The sequence below is a fragment of the Triticum dicoccoides genome, chromosome 2B (genome assembly GCF_002162155.2).
Source record: "Triticum dicoccoides isolate Atlit2015 ecotype Zavitan chromosome 2B, WEW_v2.0, whole genome shotgun sequence".
NCBI lineage: Eukaryota > Viridiplantae > Streptophyta > Magnoliopsida > Poales > Poaceae > Triticum > Triticum dicoccoides.
Window position 1 is genome coordinate 151199760 of NC_041383.1, and position 15449 is coordinate 151215208.

The following is a 15449-nucleotide window of genomic DNA, read 5'->3' on the forward strand; positions in this document are numbered from 1 at the left end:
ATTGATTGGCCCAATGGCCATAAAACAGTATAATCTTTCACATCTAAAACTGAAACTGGCCATGGACAGGGGTGTGCGGAAGTTAGCTATCCACGTGCCAAAACCATGAGTTGGTACCAAGATCTTTTGGGTTTCAACTCAAGCCTACCCCAGCTTGTTTGGGACTAAAAGGCTTTGTTGCTGTTGTTCTCATTGTATAAAACTGAAGGCTACAAATGTCGTTCTGTAATCCTAAATTTTAGGAAAAGTGTATTCTTTACTAATTTCTAAGTCGTGTGTGTATCATTTTGTGCCACGTTAGAGGTACTCCCTCCGTCCGAAAATACTTGTCATCAAAATGGACAAAAAGGGATGTATCTAGAACTAAAATACATCTACATACATCCCCTTTAATTTATTTTGATGACAGGTATTTCCGGACGGAGGGAGTATGTAGTAAGGAAATGGCTCCCCATTCCAATGGTTTGTTTCTGAAATAGAAGCTTAAATCTACTTCATCTTTGTTCCTCAAAAGAGAAGCAAAATCTGCATTCATCGGTGTAGAAAGCTAACAACCAAAAGATACATCTATATTCCTCGCTGTAGAAAGCTAACAACAAAAAGATACATCCATGTTTCTCATTGCAGAAAGCTAACAACAAGATACCGCAATCAGGCTAAGTAATCAATCAAAAGATGGACAAACCATAGACCAAAGAAAAGCTACCAACTCTACAACTACAAGCATTCAAGCAAGTACATGATTTTTATCGACGAACAAAAGTGTGGAAGTAAGCAACACAAAGGTCCAACATAAATATGCTTGTAAATGAGAAGTGCAGACTGAAAGAGTATGAATGATCTAACCTCCCCAGCAATGCCATGCTTAGCACAATCCAGAGCGAGACGTGTTGCACGGGCTATACATTCTTTTGTTCTTGTTAATGTACCTAGGAAATTTTCAAAGGCCCTCCGTGCTGACCTGGCTTCATCATGACCTGCTGGTTTGTTCAAGCTCTTTTGTTGTATGTTATCTGAAAGAATCTTACCACTAGTCTGTGGAGTATGAATCCTATCTGATGCAGACCTTATTATAGTATTTGAAGGTGAACACCGGCCACCTGATCCTTCTTTAACTGAAGGTATATTCACCGAAGGTTCAGAAATAACATTGGAATCTAAAAAACTGTCTATGAAAGAAGTTGGTTGAGAGAATTTCTGAGCATGTGCAGCAGCAATAAGTCCTTTCATAGGCATCGGGTCAGGAGATAAACCAATATCCTTCAAGTTAATTTTGTGGTCGAATTCTCTCAGTGCCGTTGCTGAAGAACCATGCCTACAAGATGAACCAATGAAACTGATGTGAAGCCTATCCAAGTGATCGACACAAGACTTCAATAGATATAAATAAGAAATAACAGAAAAATGATCTATTTGATCCTTCATACAATAGTCCCATATATCACTGTTTCAGAGGCCGCCTGGACTAAATAAAGACTTTTCACATCAGCAAGAATAGCTTCTTTAGCATGTTCCCCAGAAATTTAAACTGCTTGTAGAAGAATGAATTACACACACATATTATAAAAAGTCACCTAGACTTAAGAAAGATGTTTTATATCAGCAAAGAGTAGCTTGCTTAGCATACTCCATGCAAATTTTAAACTGCTTGCAGAAGAATACATAAATTATACTCCCTCCGTTCGGAATTACTTGTCTCGGAAATGGATGTATCTAGAAATAAAATACGTCTAGATACATCCATTTCTGCGACAAGTAATTCCGAACGGTGGGAGTATTACTTATACAGATGAATATGTTCATTTGAGATAAGATAGGAAGACTGAACCAACAATCCATAATATCACCCATAGATACCAAATATTAGAAGAGGCCAGCATTCCCACATTTGGGTAGTAAACTTTGGCATCCATGAGCTTCAAACTAAACGCCCCCCACACAGACTTTTGCCTATTATTCTAACCCAATGAAGCAGCTCCAACTTATACTTCTATACTACTGGATACTATCAAACATATACTCCCTCCAGTCACAAACAAGTGAGATTTGGAAATTGACAGTCTTCAAACATATATTTAACCCTTAATTTCTATTGATATATGCTTATAGGATCAAGTAAAATTATGATGTTTGATTGCACATATCGAACACCATTGTTTCATTTGACTGGATCAGTGTGGTGACTGAATCAGTGTGGCGACCGAATCAGTGTGGTGACTGAACTGGCACAACAAATCAAGTTTAAGGTATATAATCAGCATCCATCTTTATCTACACAAGACCTTCATGTTTGCATAATTTGCTTGCAAAAAGGTGCAGAAAAAAGAATACATGCAATACGTACTATTGCATTATGACATATTTACAAGTGCACAACAAATTGAGTGATTCTTTGAAGTGAATAATAGCAGACTACATGAAAGGGGCTATGCTGGAACACATAACTTTAGGGACAGGAACAATGTTAAAATGGAAAACACAAGATATCCAAGATTGCTGGAATTAGTTAATTAAGGTAAAGACGTACTCCCTCTTGTCATCAAAATGAACAAAAGGGGATGTATCTAGACGTATTTTAGTTCTACATACATCTCCTTTTATCCATTTTGATGACAAGTATTTTCAGTTGGAGGGAGTATAAATGTATAATATATTTACCTAGGCAGAAAATAGTGTGTATGTATCTAAGAAAAAGAAAATAGAAGGCTTACACTTCAAATGTTCGAGCGCCTGCAACATTCTGGCTGCATGTAACTTTAGTAACCAACAAAGAGGCACTTGTCCTGTCACCCACACTGACTGTTGGTTCAGCCAAAACTGTCTTATTTTGTGGCTCAGAATTGGAATCGTGATTAGCACCTGACACAACAGTCTTTGCATGGCTAAGTGGATAAGCACATCCATCAATATTTTTACTAAAATCTCGACCAGAGTTACCAATTGGATCTGGGAGCTCATTTGTACTTACTTTCCCCACAGGCAACTGATCAAACTTAGATACAAAGACAGGCTCTTTCAACTCCAAGGAACAGGCTGGAGAATTTCCACAGATATCATCATCATCCCTGGTGTGAACTTTGTCTTTTGGAAGATCATGATTGCCACCGTTTGTCAATTCCAATGAAACAGAAGACGGGGAGTCCTTGTTTAATATGAATGGTTGTGACATACACTTTAGGCCAGTTGGGGTATCTAAAGAAAGTACAGTTGAACATATTTCCGGGCCTTTAGTTGTTGCAGATCTTGGACTTCTGACAAGTGCATCTGCAGAGTTATTAAAAGGAGAGCTTCCTATCGACGTTGTGCAAGGCTTCAGGATACACTCCTTTGCCTTATTCACTTCAGGCGGATTACTTGTAGTTTCAGCAGCATTAGCAGACATAGCCTCTAAGGCACGATGGAGACGTTTAGATGGAGGTAAAGCAGCTTCTCCATCTAACGTCAAAACCTTTGATTGATACTCTTTGTCCTTGCAAGCAGTCTGAACTTCTCCTGATGCAGACAGGTCTACTTTGGGTGAAGGATCTATGCCAGGAAGCACCTCCTCAGCTAAATGATCATTTCCCGATGCCAGCAATGGGTCTACTTTGGGTGAAGGATCTATACCAGGAAGCACCTCCTCAGCTAAATGATCATTTCCCGATGCCAGCAATGGGTCTACTTTGGGTGAAGGATCTATGCCAGGAAGCACCTCCTCAGCTGATTGATCATTTCCCGATGCCAGCGATGTGTCTACTTTGGGTGAAGGATCTATGCGATAGGGGACATCATCAGCTGGATGATCTTTTCCCACTAATGAAGACAAGTCATGTTTATAACATTCATCTACAGGTATAGCCAACTCTACTTTGTTATCAGAAATATCAAGCTCATCAACCATGGAGTCCTCGAGCTGGGGTCTTCCCATTCGAACCCGTGCCCTTTTTACTAAAGGCAAGTGGTCATCTCCATCTGACTTATTGACTTCATTCCCTGAATTTGGAGAATCTGGCAGGTTTCCACTTGAATTAGGCTGCAATTCTTCATCCATATTTGCTACCACGCTGCTAATAGAATTATTAACATCATTGGTGTCCGGGCTTCGCTTTCTTTTACAAGTAACTGTTGTGCTCGTGGAAAGATCTTGTGTCCCATCAAGATTATCTTCTTTGCCCATGACAGTTTGACATACTTCAACATTAAGATTACTTTCTATATTTGCAGCAGAACTCGAATTGTTCTCATAATTACCATTCAGAGAAGCTCCAGATTGACTTGAGGTGCCTTGACCGCAATTGAACAGCATAACATCCTTCGTAGCTGAAAGGAGATCCGATTTAGGTTTGTCATCACCTATACATTTACGCCGAGAAGAACCTTCCTGCCTATCATCAGTGGTCATATCAACAGGAGGCAGATTGAGACCATTCGGCCCACAAGAATCCCGAGTCCTATGATCAGCACCTAATGAACTTCTTGGCCTCCGTGGGGAAGTAAGATCACGGTGAGTGCAAGAACCTAGTTGCAGAGTATTACTTCTCCTCTTCTTTGAAAATGAACTAGCAGGCTCATCAGGTGCAGAGTTCACAACACAGTGTTCACTCTCCAATGCAGCAATATTAGACCCAGGGGTACTGGCCATGCTGTGATCCATGGAAGAGGCAGGATTACCCTCGAGCTTGTTGTCATTGGCCAAATCAGAACCTTCTTCAGGACCTCCAGTGTCCAAACTGCTGCTATTGTTGGCAGGGGCCAAACCACTCTTATTATTGTCCTCGTTCTTCATAGAATCAAAAATTTCCACTATTTCCTTAACTGCTTTGACAAAATCTGCTCCTTTCCCATGTCGTTTAACAAGTAGAGATTTCTTTTTCTCTTCAGTGAACGCCTCAAGATCAGCATAATTGCAGAAAGCACTACAATATTAAAAACTAATGTCAGAGCGAACATTTAAACATCTGGAATCAAGAATATTGGATTGAGAGTAAAATGTGCAAACATGATAGCCATCATGGCATGATTGCTGTGAGTTACAAACATCTCAGGCTGAGATTGCTCATTACCAACAATTCCTACCATTACATAATTAGATTTTAAGATGGCTGTGGAGGGGTCTTTGGCCTAGTGGTGGGAGCAAAGGTGTTTGTTGCAATCAACTTAACTTCAATCCCCAGCACCAACAAGGTGTGCCGCATTTAACAGGAGTACACATGTGTGTGCTTCAAGTAAGAGTTTGTTCCCACTTTGAGTTGGGGTGTGAAATCTAATATATTCATAGCATGTATAGAAGATGTGCATGCATGTGTGTGCATAGGAGTGGTGTGATAGAATGATGATTCCTCCCCTTACAGTGCTTCCGTGCTATGCTACCTACGTACATAAATGCGACCAAAAGGCTATAAAAGAATGACAAAACTTACAAATGACAATTTTGTGGCATGGTACATGCATCTTATAACAATTTTTTGAATTGTTTTCATGACTTCTTGATGGTGGTTCCATGTGTGTGCGGGTTGTCTATGTGCGCCTTGTACTCTACAGAAAGATTTTTAGGGCTCCTTTGATTCAAAGAAATTCTCCATAGAGCTTTTTGAGGATTTAATTCCTTAAAAAAAATTCTGCGTGGCCTTTTTGATACGTAGGATTATAATCCTTAGGGAAAATTCCTAAGGGATGCTTTCCACATTATTTAGGAGGAAAATTTCCATCCACTCCAACCTCTTTGTACAATTAAACACTCTTTGATTCGCAGGAATTTCAAAACGTAGGAATAGGAAAAATACGGGATTGGAGTGGTATGACCTTGTCCCTCGTCAATCCTATAGGGTTATGGTGGAGCAAGAGTGCACATGACTTGTTTCTATGCCAAAAACAAAAATTAAAGAGTGCCAACAAACCTGTTTCTAATGCCGGATTTATTTCCAAGAAAAGATTTTACACCATTACATTTCCATGACAATGATTAAAACACAGCATAAATGGAAACTATTATGCTGGCCCTGATTATATCTACATAGGAAGTTCCCATTCCAATCCTTTCGCGTTGCCCCAAAAGTAACATAATTTTGATTGTGAGCATGTATTACCTTTCAACCTATGAGACAGGCCATGCCAGCACCAAGACGTCCCAAAATAGGAAAGGAAAATTCGACAGAACTTAACCAGTGTTACATCCACTAGCCTCAAGTTCTTTACTGCATTGTACTTATATCATCGTATAAATATTTATCATTTGGGACACCCTTTATGTTAACAAATTATCATTAGTCTCTCTTGGAACTTGGAAGTTCCTGTGTTCTTAGCATTTCGACTAAAACTGTGCATCTATTAAAAATCGTAGGGATTAAGTATTTCAGAGATATCGTCCCTTAATTTTACTGAATTTGCAATTTACTGATTCCAACTTGCCCGTTAACTCATTAAGTTTTTCAGGCTCCTGGTGTAAGCTACTATAAGATTGTGTGATAACCAAAGAGATGCTTTATCAAGATAACACAAACAGGTACTCCCTCCGTCCGAAAAAGCTTGTCCCAAGCTTGTTCCTCAAATGGATGTATCTAGCATTAACTTGGTGCTAGATACATCCATTCAAGAGACAAGCTTTTTCGGACGGAGGGAGTACATGATTAGAACTTACAACAACTAAACTTAAGTGCTGCAAGGAAAATACTTGTACCCATCCCAGGAACTCCTAAAAGTCTATGCTAAAAAAAACATAAAGTGTATGATAGTACACCATCCTTATCATAAATAGGATCCCCAGATTTACACTAGTATGGCCACAGCATATTGCTGAATCAAAAAATAATGTTTATAGTGCTCCATAATAGCTAGAACAAGCTTGATTACGTAAAAATCAGTCCAAAAGCAGACACCTTGAATGACCAAAAAGCCCAAACCCCATCATGTGGTCATCGTGACGGGAACCATCTACTGGGCACTTACACAAATAACAGAATCATGTAGAAACAACGCATGGCTTACATGTAAATAGACAAAAGCTAACACAGACATACCCATTGTGCTCATCGTCACAAAAGAAAATAGATGAATTATCAAAATAAAATTATATACCATGTCTCCTCATATCTCATGCAGTAAGTAGTAACTAGTAAAAAGAGGACAAAGAGCTAAACTACTGTAAAAATAATCGACAACTAACATGAGAAGCTATTTGATAGTTTGGCACAAGCAAATGGTGCATATATGGTAAAATATGCATCAACAATAATTGTCGATTCATAAGGACAATCTTAAATACAAAGTAGAACTTACATCTCTTTAGTTCCATAAAAGTAGACCAGCAACTTCTTTTTAGTTGAAGGAAGCCCCCATTTCTGCGGCTCGCTAATCTGTAACAGTATGGATATCCGTAAATCAAGTGCTCATTATGATTCCTGTGGTCTTTCAGTTTCAATTCAAACAAATATCAGTGCCCCAAAACACAGCTTTTCAGACTAAACAAGCCAGACCTAGGAATGGAACAGATACAAAAGGAAACTGGAAGTCTTAACCAACAAGCAACTAAGCAGTTTCATCCTAGAAATCATATAGCTTAAAGAATATTCCTCAAAATCTTAGCAATAATAGCAAAGGGATATTTCCCAGAAAAAAGTGTACAGAGGAGAGGAACTACTTTCCTGGCAATAGTGAAAAGCAACTGCAGGATTTGTGAACTTTCTCATAACACGACACCATAACAAAAGCTTAAAATGGCAAGTGCCTTCAAGCCATGTTAACAGGAAGGTAAGCTAAAATAAAATCAAGCCCGTACAGAACTGTTTGGAGAACTAAGTCATCATAAAATAGAACGCTTGAGAAAAGGCGGAGTATGGGGAAATGCTTATAATAGCTAAAGCGCAGGAGAAAACAAGGAGTTATCTGTCAAGTACAGCAAATGAGCATCTCAAAGCAAAACTTTAGGGCAGTGAGTAAACATTAGGGCTAGCAAAGGGCGAGAAGGACTCTTCTATGTATTAACCCTCCAAAATTTCAAGTGACAAGTAAAAGCAAGAAACCCAAAGAATAAAAATAGAAACAGAAAAAAAGGAGACGCCACCAAAAGAAATTCATATTACAACGTCAGTGCCAACGTGCACAAACTGCAAAAAAATAGAGATCATACCATATTATCACAGATCATGCAACACTTTTCACAGATTGATGTTTTTTTTAAACCATAACAAGGTGTATGTCATGGCAAGTCCACTATATAACCTCATTGCTAATCCAAGGAAACCTAATTTGATGGCCCATACTTCGCGCAATACAGAACCCACGTTGGACAGGCACACATATGCATATGCACCCCTCTAACCCTCTTACAGTTCCTTCAGGCAACAGGGTTAACCTGGAGGTGACTTATTTGGACATAACAAGTAGTACATTATAGATTATACGCTCCACAACTCATTGTAGACTTCCAGTGTGAGACTATCTGGATTTCACAGCTCCACATAGGCTGCCTACGGCATTAAAGCCCATCACCAAGGAGCTAAATTAGTATATGCGGAACTTCAACATGGATAACGAGAGCCGTGCTAGGTTGTGGCGCATTCATATGTGAAGAGGGTCTAAGGATCTCCCAGTTGTCTTTATACTATAAATTCTCATGGTCAGGGCAGAGAACATGAACAATCGCTGCCGAACCTTCATGGACTTACATAACAATCACATCCAGCTGCTGAGGAGGCCAATTTAAGGAGATAAACCATTCAAGAAGTATATCGGAGCTAATGACATATAAATTACCAAATAGCGAAGAACCATTTGAAACATCATATAGTTAATCTGGCACATCTAAAAACTAACAGCATCAGTTCGCTGCACCTATTCTAGGTGCGGAAACATCATAACAACTGATCTAGACAACAGGTTCTCGTTCACTACATACAAATTAATCCTTAAAAAAAGATGGCATTCTCCTTTACCAACCAGGTTACCGCCATCTTCCACCCAGCTACCAAAACAGTTGGATAATCACATTAATAGACTATAGTGGTTCCATCATAAAGGCAGTACACTTACACGGGATCTCGCAAAATAAATCTGATGAGAGTGAAGCACTAAGATTTATCCCAAGAGGACTATTTATCAACCTCACCATCATGTACCGAAACAAAAACTAAAACTGACCAAGCTCGGCTGGCCGACTCCGAACAGATCGGAACTGCATGAAGCCCCAACTGCCAGATGGGTGAAATCTGAACTACAACAACTTCACAACCTCACTAGAATCATCAAGACTTGAGAAATGCATGAACTCGAGTACCAGATCCTAGTTTGGTGCGTCGATTTAGCAGGAACCTCTAGCAAAGATCAAAAGAATTTGCATACGGCTAACCACCAACTACCTCCATGGTCTAAGAACCCTAAACATGCCAGGCCTCGCTAGGATCGCCACTATTATAGCCACGAAAACAGAAAGGGTCACGAAACCAGCGTTAGCAGCTACCTACAGACCTCATTTGTTACTGCGAGTCATGGCGGTACAGTAAAAAAACACTATCTAACCGAACCCTAAGCAAGCTCCCCAGCCCACAGCATGATTCATCGAACCCTAGGTCATCCAGACCACTTGGGGAGCCCCAGATCAGAGAGAAGGAGCGAGGGGGCGCGCAACTCACCATGGCCGGCCAGGCCGGGTAGCCCTTGAGCTTGGCGAGCACGAGGTCGCCGACCTTCCACTGGGCCGCGGCGGCGGCCGCCGCGGCCGCGGAGGAGGTGCGCTTCTTCCGAGTCGGCGCCATCGCCGACGCCGCTCCCGCCCGCCCAGAACCGGCGGCCAGAGGGCGCGTCCGCTGCGGCTAGCGGGCCAGGGGGCGGCGCTGCCGCCGGGCGCTGGGGCGCGCGGAGGGCGCTCGTGTGGGCTCGGTGGCGGTGGCGGCGGCGGCGGCGGGGGGAAGGGGGAGGGGGCCAGGAGGCATGGAGCGCCGGAGTGGGGGGATGGGGGAGGCGGCTTGGGCTCGGAGATTTTTCTCTTTTTTAATTTGTTTTTTCCCTTTTGTGTGTTTCTTTCCCCGTTCTGCTGCTGCCTGCTCTGGTTTCGTGTCCCTGCGGGGTTGTTTGTTTGGTGGTAGGAAGGAGGGCTCGAACACGTGAGAGGGCTTGGTCGGCAATGGGCCTGGGCTTTCGTGGGCTTATCGGTTTTTGCACGAATGGTGTGTCGGCAAAGTCATGTCAACGTCAGATCACTCTTCCTAAAAAAAGAGTCAAAGTCAGATCACTCGCTTGTTCTAAAGGAAATAACTTGATCACTCGCCGTAATGACAAAACGTATCGCCGTAAATAAGCAATGAGATCACCCAATTTATTTCCAGACGCGCAAGCGATGTTACAGCATGCTACACCTACACATACCGCGTACACATAATAAATTACACTCATGAAGTGTGAAATTGACCGGAGAAGAATTCTTCCATGAAAAATAAAAAAACTCAAAGAATTCTTACTTACGTATGAGGGTCTGAATCCGACTAGGTGGGCTGGGGCTGGTAGTTCCCATACACAATAAGCGTTTCTCTTTCTTATCTCATGGAAAATGAACTTTATTATTGTACCACACTCAGTAGCATCATGTCATTTACCAATCACTGCCAATTTAATTCACCACAACACCTTCTCAGATCGTCAGGCTATCATAACTCAAGCAGATAGAATCAAACGGATCGACAAACAAGCAAACCAATGCGCTAACTTGTTCATTGCTCATGGAACGCCTCTGGGCCTCAAAAATGCAAAGCGAAAGACTCTCAGCAGTCAGCATGCGGCTAAATTGTGCTAACAGACATGATGCTATCATTGCACAGTTCGGCATGGTTCCCTACATCAGTAAAATCACACATTCTCGCATCACCACCTCCCCTAGAAGCACTTACAGATGATATAATAAACTAGGGAATAGAAAGAGCTCGCGGTCGAACCGACGATGCTCCCTGTCCTCCAGACAACGTCACTTGGGTAACGCAGCACCGGGAATTCACAGCATTCATTTTTGTAGAAGGCTCAAACTTTGTCAGATGCGTCGAGAGATGTGCTCTCTGTACTCTTGACCGCAGCCAGCTTCTCAGCCAATCTTTGCTCCAGTGCCCTTTGACCCCTTTCCCTGCAGTGAGATCAACACAACCAAGTGAGATCAAGTGCACTACTATCCCATATGCACATATGCATTAATTGTGGCTTGTTCTCGGGTACACTACTAGCACATATACAGTTCTTGCAGCAACCAGAAGCACCAAATAGAGTTATTAGTTAGTTACTGAACCGAAAGACCCAAAACTAAGAATACGGCAATCAGTTCAAACGGAATGACGTAACAACATAGATTCTACAAGCTCACAAACTGCAGTCACAAAGTATAAATAATCCTGAAAGACTGTCTCAAAACATAAATCCAGAACTCACTTGAGCATTACCTATGTGTGATAATTAACAAAGACAGAGGGGAGGTACTGGAGGGTTGCATAGAGCCATAGACTAGTTTGTGTGAGCAAGGGTTACTTGAGAACAAGTCACAAAAACTAACCTCCTCCTGTTTGCCTCAGTAGAATCTGAACCCGGCAATGATGAGGTTTCCAATGTCTGACCCCGGTCTGCCCTATCAGATCTTCCACAAAGAAGCCTATGGAATATTGAGGCTATTGGATCCAGAACTGGTCTGCATATGTTTAATAAATTAATCCAAATATAAAGGCTATCGAATCCAGAATTTGGCTATGTTTTCATAAATTAGTCAGGAAGTTCGTCCGTAAACTAAGAAGTTAGTATTATATAAAGGGGAATTCGTAATACCTCAGAATTGCAGGGAAGAAACTTGAGAAAGAGAACTCCTCGCTTGGATCCCCTTTCAGGCCTGTCTCTAGCCTCTTTTGGAAGTAACGCAGGTAAATCCAACTCATATAAATGCCAAACAGTATAACTGGGAGGTAAGATACCAAGTCCTTCATGAAGAAGCTTACAACAACGGAAATCAGTGCAATAAGAGATGGGATCCACTGAGTAGGGACAAAAATAAACATGTCAGATCAGACGATAACATCAAACAGAGTCATTCTATTAACAGTATCAGTTATTAACCTTTCCCTTAATCTTCAGCACGAAAAGATTAAGCTCCATCTCTGGCATAAGTTGCTTGATGCCCACCAGCAATCCTGACAGAACCCCATAAAAACCAGAAAGAGGAGTGTAGCTGAGAAATCAAAAGTTAAGAAAAACTCATCAGTTTACCCAATACAGAACATCAAACCAGATGTGCTCGGACACTTCTATAGAAACAGAATACTTACAGGTAGCTCTCTTGTTGTGTTACATAGTACACAGCAATAGCAGTTACGAAGACACACATTGAAGTTGAGAAGTTGACAATAAAAACGAACTTTGATAACTCCTTTGTGCCCCATAGAGGCTCTAATAATTTCCCAAATAAAAGAAGACCAATTATGCTGATAATCACCTGGAAGCACATTATCCATGTGAATTGAGGGGGCTCGATGAAATATGAATGGTTTAATTCTTATTAAAATAGTGCACTTGGCAGCTGGGGACCAAGGAAAGGCGAATCTAAAGATATGATAGTATATTTTATTCAATATATAAACAGCAAATATGAAACAGCTGAACACATGGTCCAGAGCAAACAACGATAAAGGAGAGCACTACTCGCTGTCACTCCCTAACAAGCTTAGCATGATCCTAAAGTTAAGGCTCATCTGCAGAAAGTATCTCAGGCAAGTACTGTAGATAGCTCACTGTACATCCATGCCATACACTGCATATGTGTCATCACTTCTCACAGATATTTCCACTCAATTGATTTTGTGACTATTGCTCAGCATAAATGAAGATTTGAATTATACATATTCTGTTTCTACCTTACTAAAACATGATCTAATTCATGAGAAAAACTTACCAATATATAACCAGACAGACATAGCAACCATACTCTAATTCACTCCCTATCCAAACCTCATCAAGTTCACTACTAGTTTGATTAAGTGTGTTCTTTTTCATAGCTAACCATCTAAAAAGCTTTGCCGCCTCGTCCACATACTTTAGAAAAGGCAATCTCTCACACAGCGATAAATAAATCTTTACTTCACATATAGTTACTTTAGTTGCCATAGTTCTTACTTATTTTCATTTCACGGAGATTTAGTTCCAGTAATGTTCCATAAAATTAATTAGAGGACACATACCAAGTGCTAAGATGATTACAAAGCATACAAAAGAACAAATCAAAACTCCGTGCCCTTGACAAAGATGAGAGGAAGAACTTACCCCTGGAATAGTTTGCTCGACATAGCCAGCAGTTATCAAGTTCCAGGCGAAAGGGATTGTCCTTAAGAAAAAATAAATTAATCAAACAATTCCAAAGAAAATAGAAGCATGATTTTTTATGAGAAGTATGCCAAACATCTAACATGTTCAAGTTATACAGGGTAACACCTCAAAGGCATGCTTAACATTAATTGGCTTCTTAAGGAAAAACTACCTGTAACCATGGATTACGAGTCCAAGGACTAGTCAAGACTAGTCTATGAGTCTCAACTCCAGGGCCGACTACACTTCAGTGTCGACTAGTCTATGAGTCACAACTTTAGTATCGACTACTCACGCTTAGTCTATGGGTCTCAACCTCAGGACGACTCATCGACTCGTAAACCTTGCCTGTAACTTCATTTCAAAACAAGCAAGATAGGTAGGTTTAATTTTGTGTGCACCAGATGTAATAATGAATACAATGATGCAATCTAGAGGTTAGAAAATATACGACTTAATTACTGACTACTCCCTCCGTTCCTAAATGTAAGTCTTTATAGAAATTTCACTATGAACCACATACGGATGTATATAGATGCATTTTAAGTTTAGATTCATTCATCTTGCTCCGTATGTAGTCCACCTAATGGAATCCCTACAAAGACTTATATTTAGGAACGGAGGGAGTAGAATGCATGGCACCACACTCAAAACTATCACCACTGCGCCAAAATTGCATTTAAAACTGGCACTCTAGATGAGCATGCTGACTAGCTGTAATAGTTCTGTGTACTGTATACCAGTCAGTGCTATAGGGTACTGGCACATCTACACATGATATTTCTCCTTGGAAGGACACATCTACACGTGATATTTCTCCTTGGAAGGTTACTAGATGCTATACAAATCCTTGCAATCTAAAAACTCAAAACTAATGGTGCTGACAGAACTGAAGGTGCTGACAGTAAAGCGGTTAATTAAGAAATTAGGTCAGGTTCCCCTTCTTGGCATGCAACCACTAACTTGACCACTACTCGGGTATGTGGCTGAAATTTCGATGCAAACATCAGATTAAAGTGCAACAAAGATCTGTTTGTGTTGGCTACCTTGCGGGGATAAGCGCGAGATAGTTGACGGCTGAAGGGAACAGCTGGACCAAGAGGTGCACGAGAAGCAATATGACGGCGAGGCCCTTGCAGAGCTTCGTGTACCCTCTGAAGAAGCTTCCACCCTGCATTGTGATAAACACGGCATCTATCAGTGTACAGCGACAAGTTTTCCCACGCGTAATTCAGCTATCAGGCCTTTCCTCAAAACAAAAACAACACAAAACAAAAACCAGCTACCAGGCCACATCTGAGGCATACAAATCTGTTAAACTCCGGGCAAGAGCAAACAAATCCACATGAGACCACCAAAGGTGGCTTGGAAACAGCATGATGCAGGTCCTTCTTTCTCTGGCATTGGTGCAGACAGAGAGCTAGCGAACGGATTCAGCTATCCAACTCTAAACCATTGCCGAGATCCGCGCACCCCAACTCAACCACGCGTTTACAGGCGAAGCGCGTCACAGGCTCGACAAACACATACACATCGCCCCCGGAATTCCACGGCCAACATCCCCGCGACGGCCTCCGGGGGAACGCGACAGGGGCGTCGACGGGTGCTAAGGACGCGCGTCGTGCCACACGGCAGGCACGAGGGGCGCCCTGGCCGAAGGATCTAGAGGCGTCCGACAGCGAGGGGCGTTCGCCGCGCCAGATCTGGAGAGAGGGAGAGGAGGTCCGTACGTACCCCGGAGGGGAGCGACGGCGCCGGAGGGGAGACGCTGCTCATCATCGTGGCGGCCGCCGCCCGACGAGATCCGCCGATCCGGAGCGCGCTGTGGCTGCAGTGAGGAGAGGGGAGGGGGGAAGTGGAGCGGGGAGCACGCAAAGGTTTGATGGGGTTTGGGATCGATCGTTAGGTCCGTGGGGTCGACTGGCTTCCGGGACGACGGTTCGGGCTTCCGGGTGCTCTCCCTGCTCCCTCCTCCTGGCTTGGCTCGAACACAGTAGTTCCATAGACGAGACAAATGAGGTTTTTCCTTGTCGAGACAATATCACGTGAAAACCAAGTTTCAGAAACACTTGCCGTAAAAAAAAGTATTAAAAACACTTTGTGAAAACCATGTTTGAAATGTTTCGTAGAAATGTGTGTGTGTGTGTGTGGGG

At 41.9% G+C, this 15449-nt stretch overlaps 2 protein-coding genes across 6 annotated transcripts in view; both read right to left on the reverse strand.

Moving 5' to 3' along the window:
- Positions 1 to 9802, reverse strand: part of LOC119362690 (protein HUA2-LIKE 3-like) — a 14632-nt gene extending 4830 nt beyond the window's left edge. For 4 of the 5 annotated variants that reach the window (XR_005173608.1, XR_005173607.1, XM_037627930.1 and 1 more), the window contains exons 1-4: positions 9606 to 9801; positions 7255 to 7331; positions 2712 to 4895; positions 847 to 1315 (exon numbers count right to left, since the gene is read on the reverse strand). Coding sequence is in view for 2 of the 5 variants with exons in the window: in XM_037627930.1 (XP_037483827.1) it covers positions 847 to 1315; positions 2712 to 4895; positions 7255 to 7331; positions 9606 to 9728 (2853 nt within the window). In the remaining 3 variants the exon portion in view is untranslated. Of the gene's footprint in view, positions 1 to 846; positions 1316 to 2711; positions 4896 to 7254; positions 7332 to 9605 lie in introns of all 5 variants that reach the window. The other variant, XR_005173609.1, reaches the window with a different exon arrangement.
- Positions 9803 to 10614: 812 nt separating this feature from the next.
- On the reverse strand, positions 10615 to 15217 carry LOC119362691 (rhomboid-like protein 19). Its single transcript, XM_037627931.1, has 8 exons — positions 15031 to 15217; positions 14343 to 14467; positions 13255 to 13315; positions 12264 to 12430; positions 12055 to 12166; positions 11770 to 11972; positions 11504 to 11635; positions 10615 to 11083 (listed from the first exon to the last, which is right to left on the reverse strand). The coding sequence occupies exons 1-8, from the start codon at positions 15073 to 15075 to the stop codon at positions 10984 to 10986; spliced, it is 945 nt and encodes a 314-aa protein (XP_037483828.1). The 5' UTR covers positions 15076 to 15217; the 3' UTR covers positions 10615 to 10983.
- Positions 15218 to 15449: the final 232 nt, after the last annotated feature.

Coding starts and splice junctions, on each gene's coding strand:
- LOC119362691 (XM_037627931.1), bottom strand. CDS start 15,075: ATGATGAGCAGCGTCTCCCCTCCGGCGCCGTCGCTCCCCTCCGGG. Junction 12,167..12,263: donor ACACAACAAGAGAGCTACCT/GTAAGTATTCTG, acceptor TTGATTTCTCAG/CTACACTCCTCTTTCTGGTT. Junction 11,084..11,503: donor ACTGAGGCAAACAGGAGGAG/GTTAGTTTTTGT, acceptor ATCTCACTGCAG/GGAAAGGGGTCAAAGGGCAC.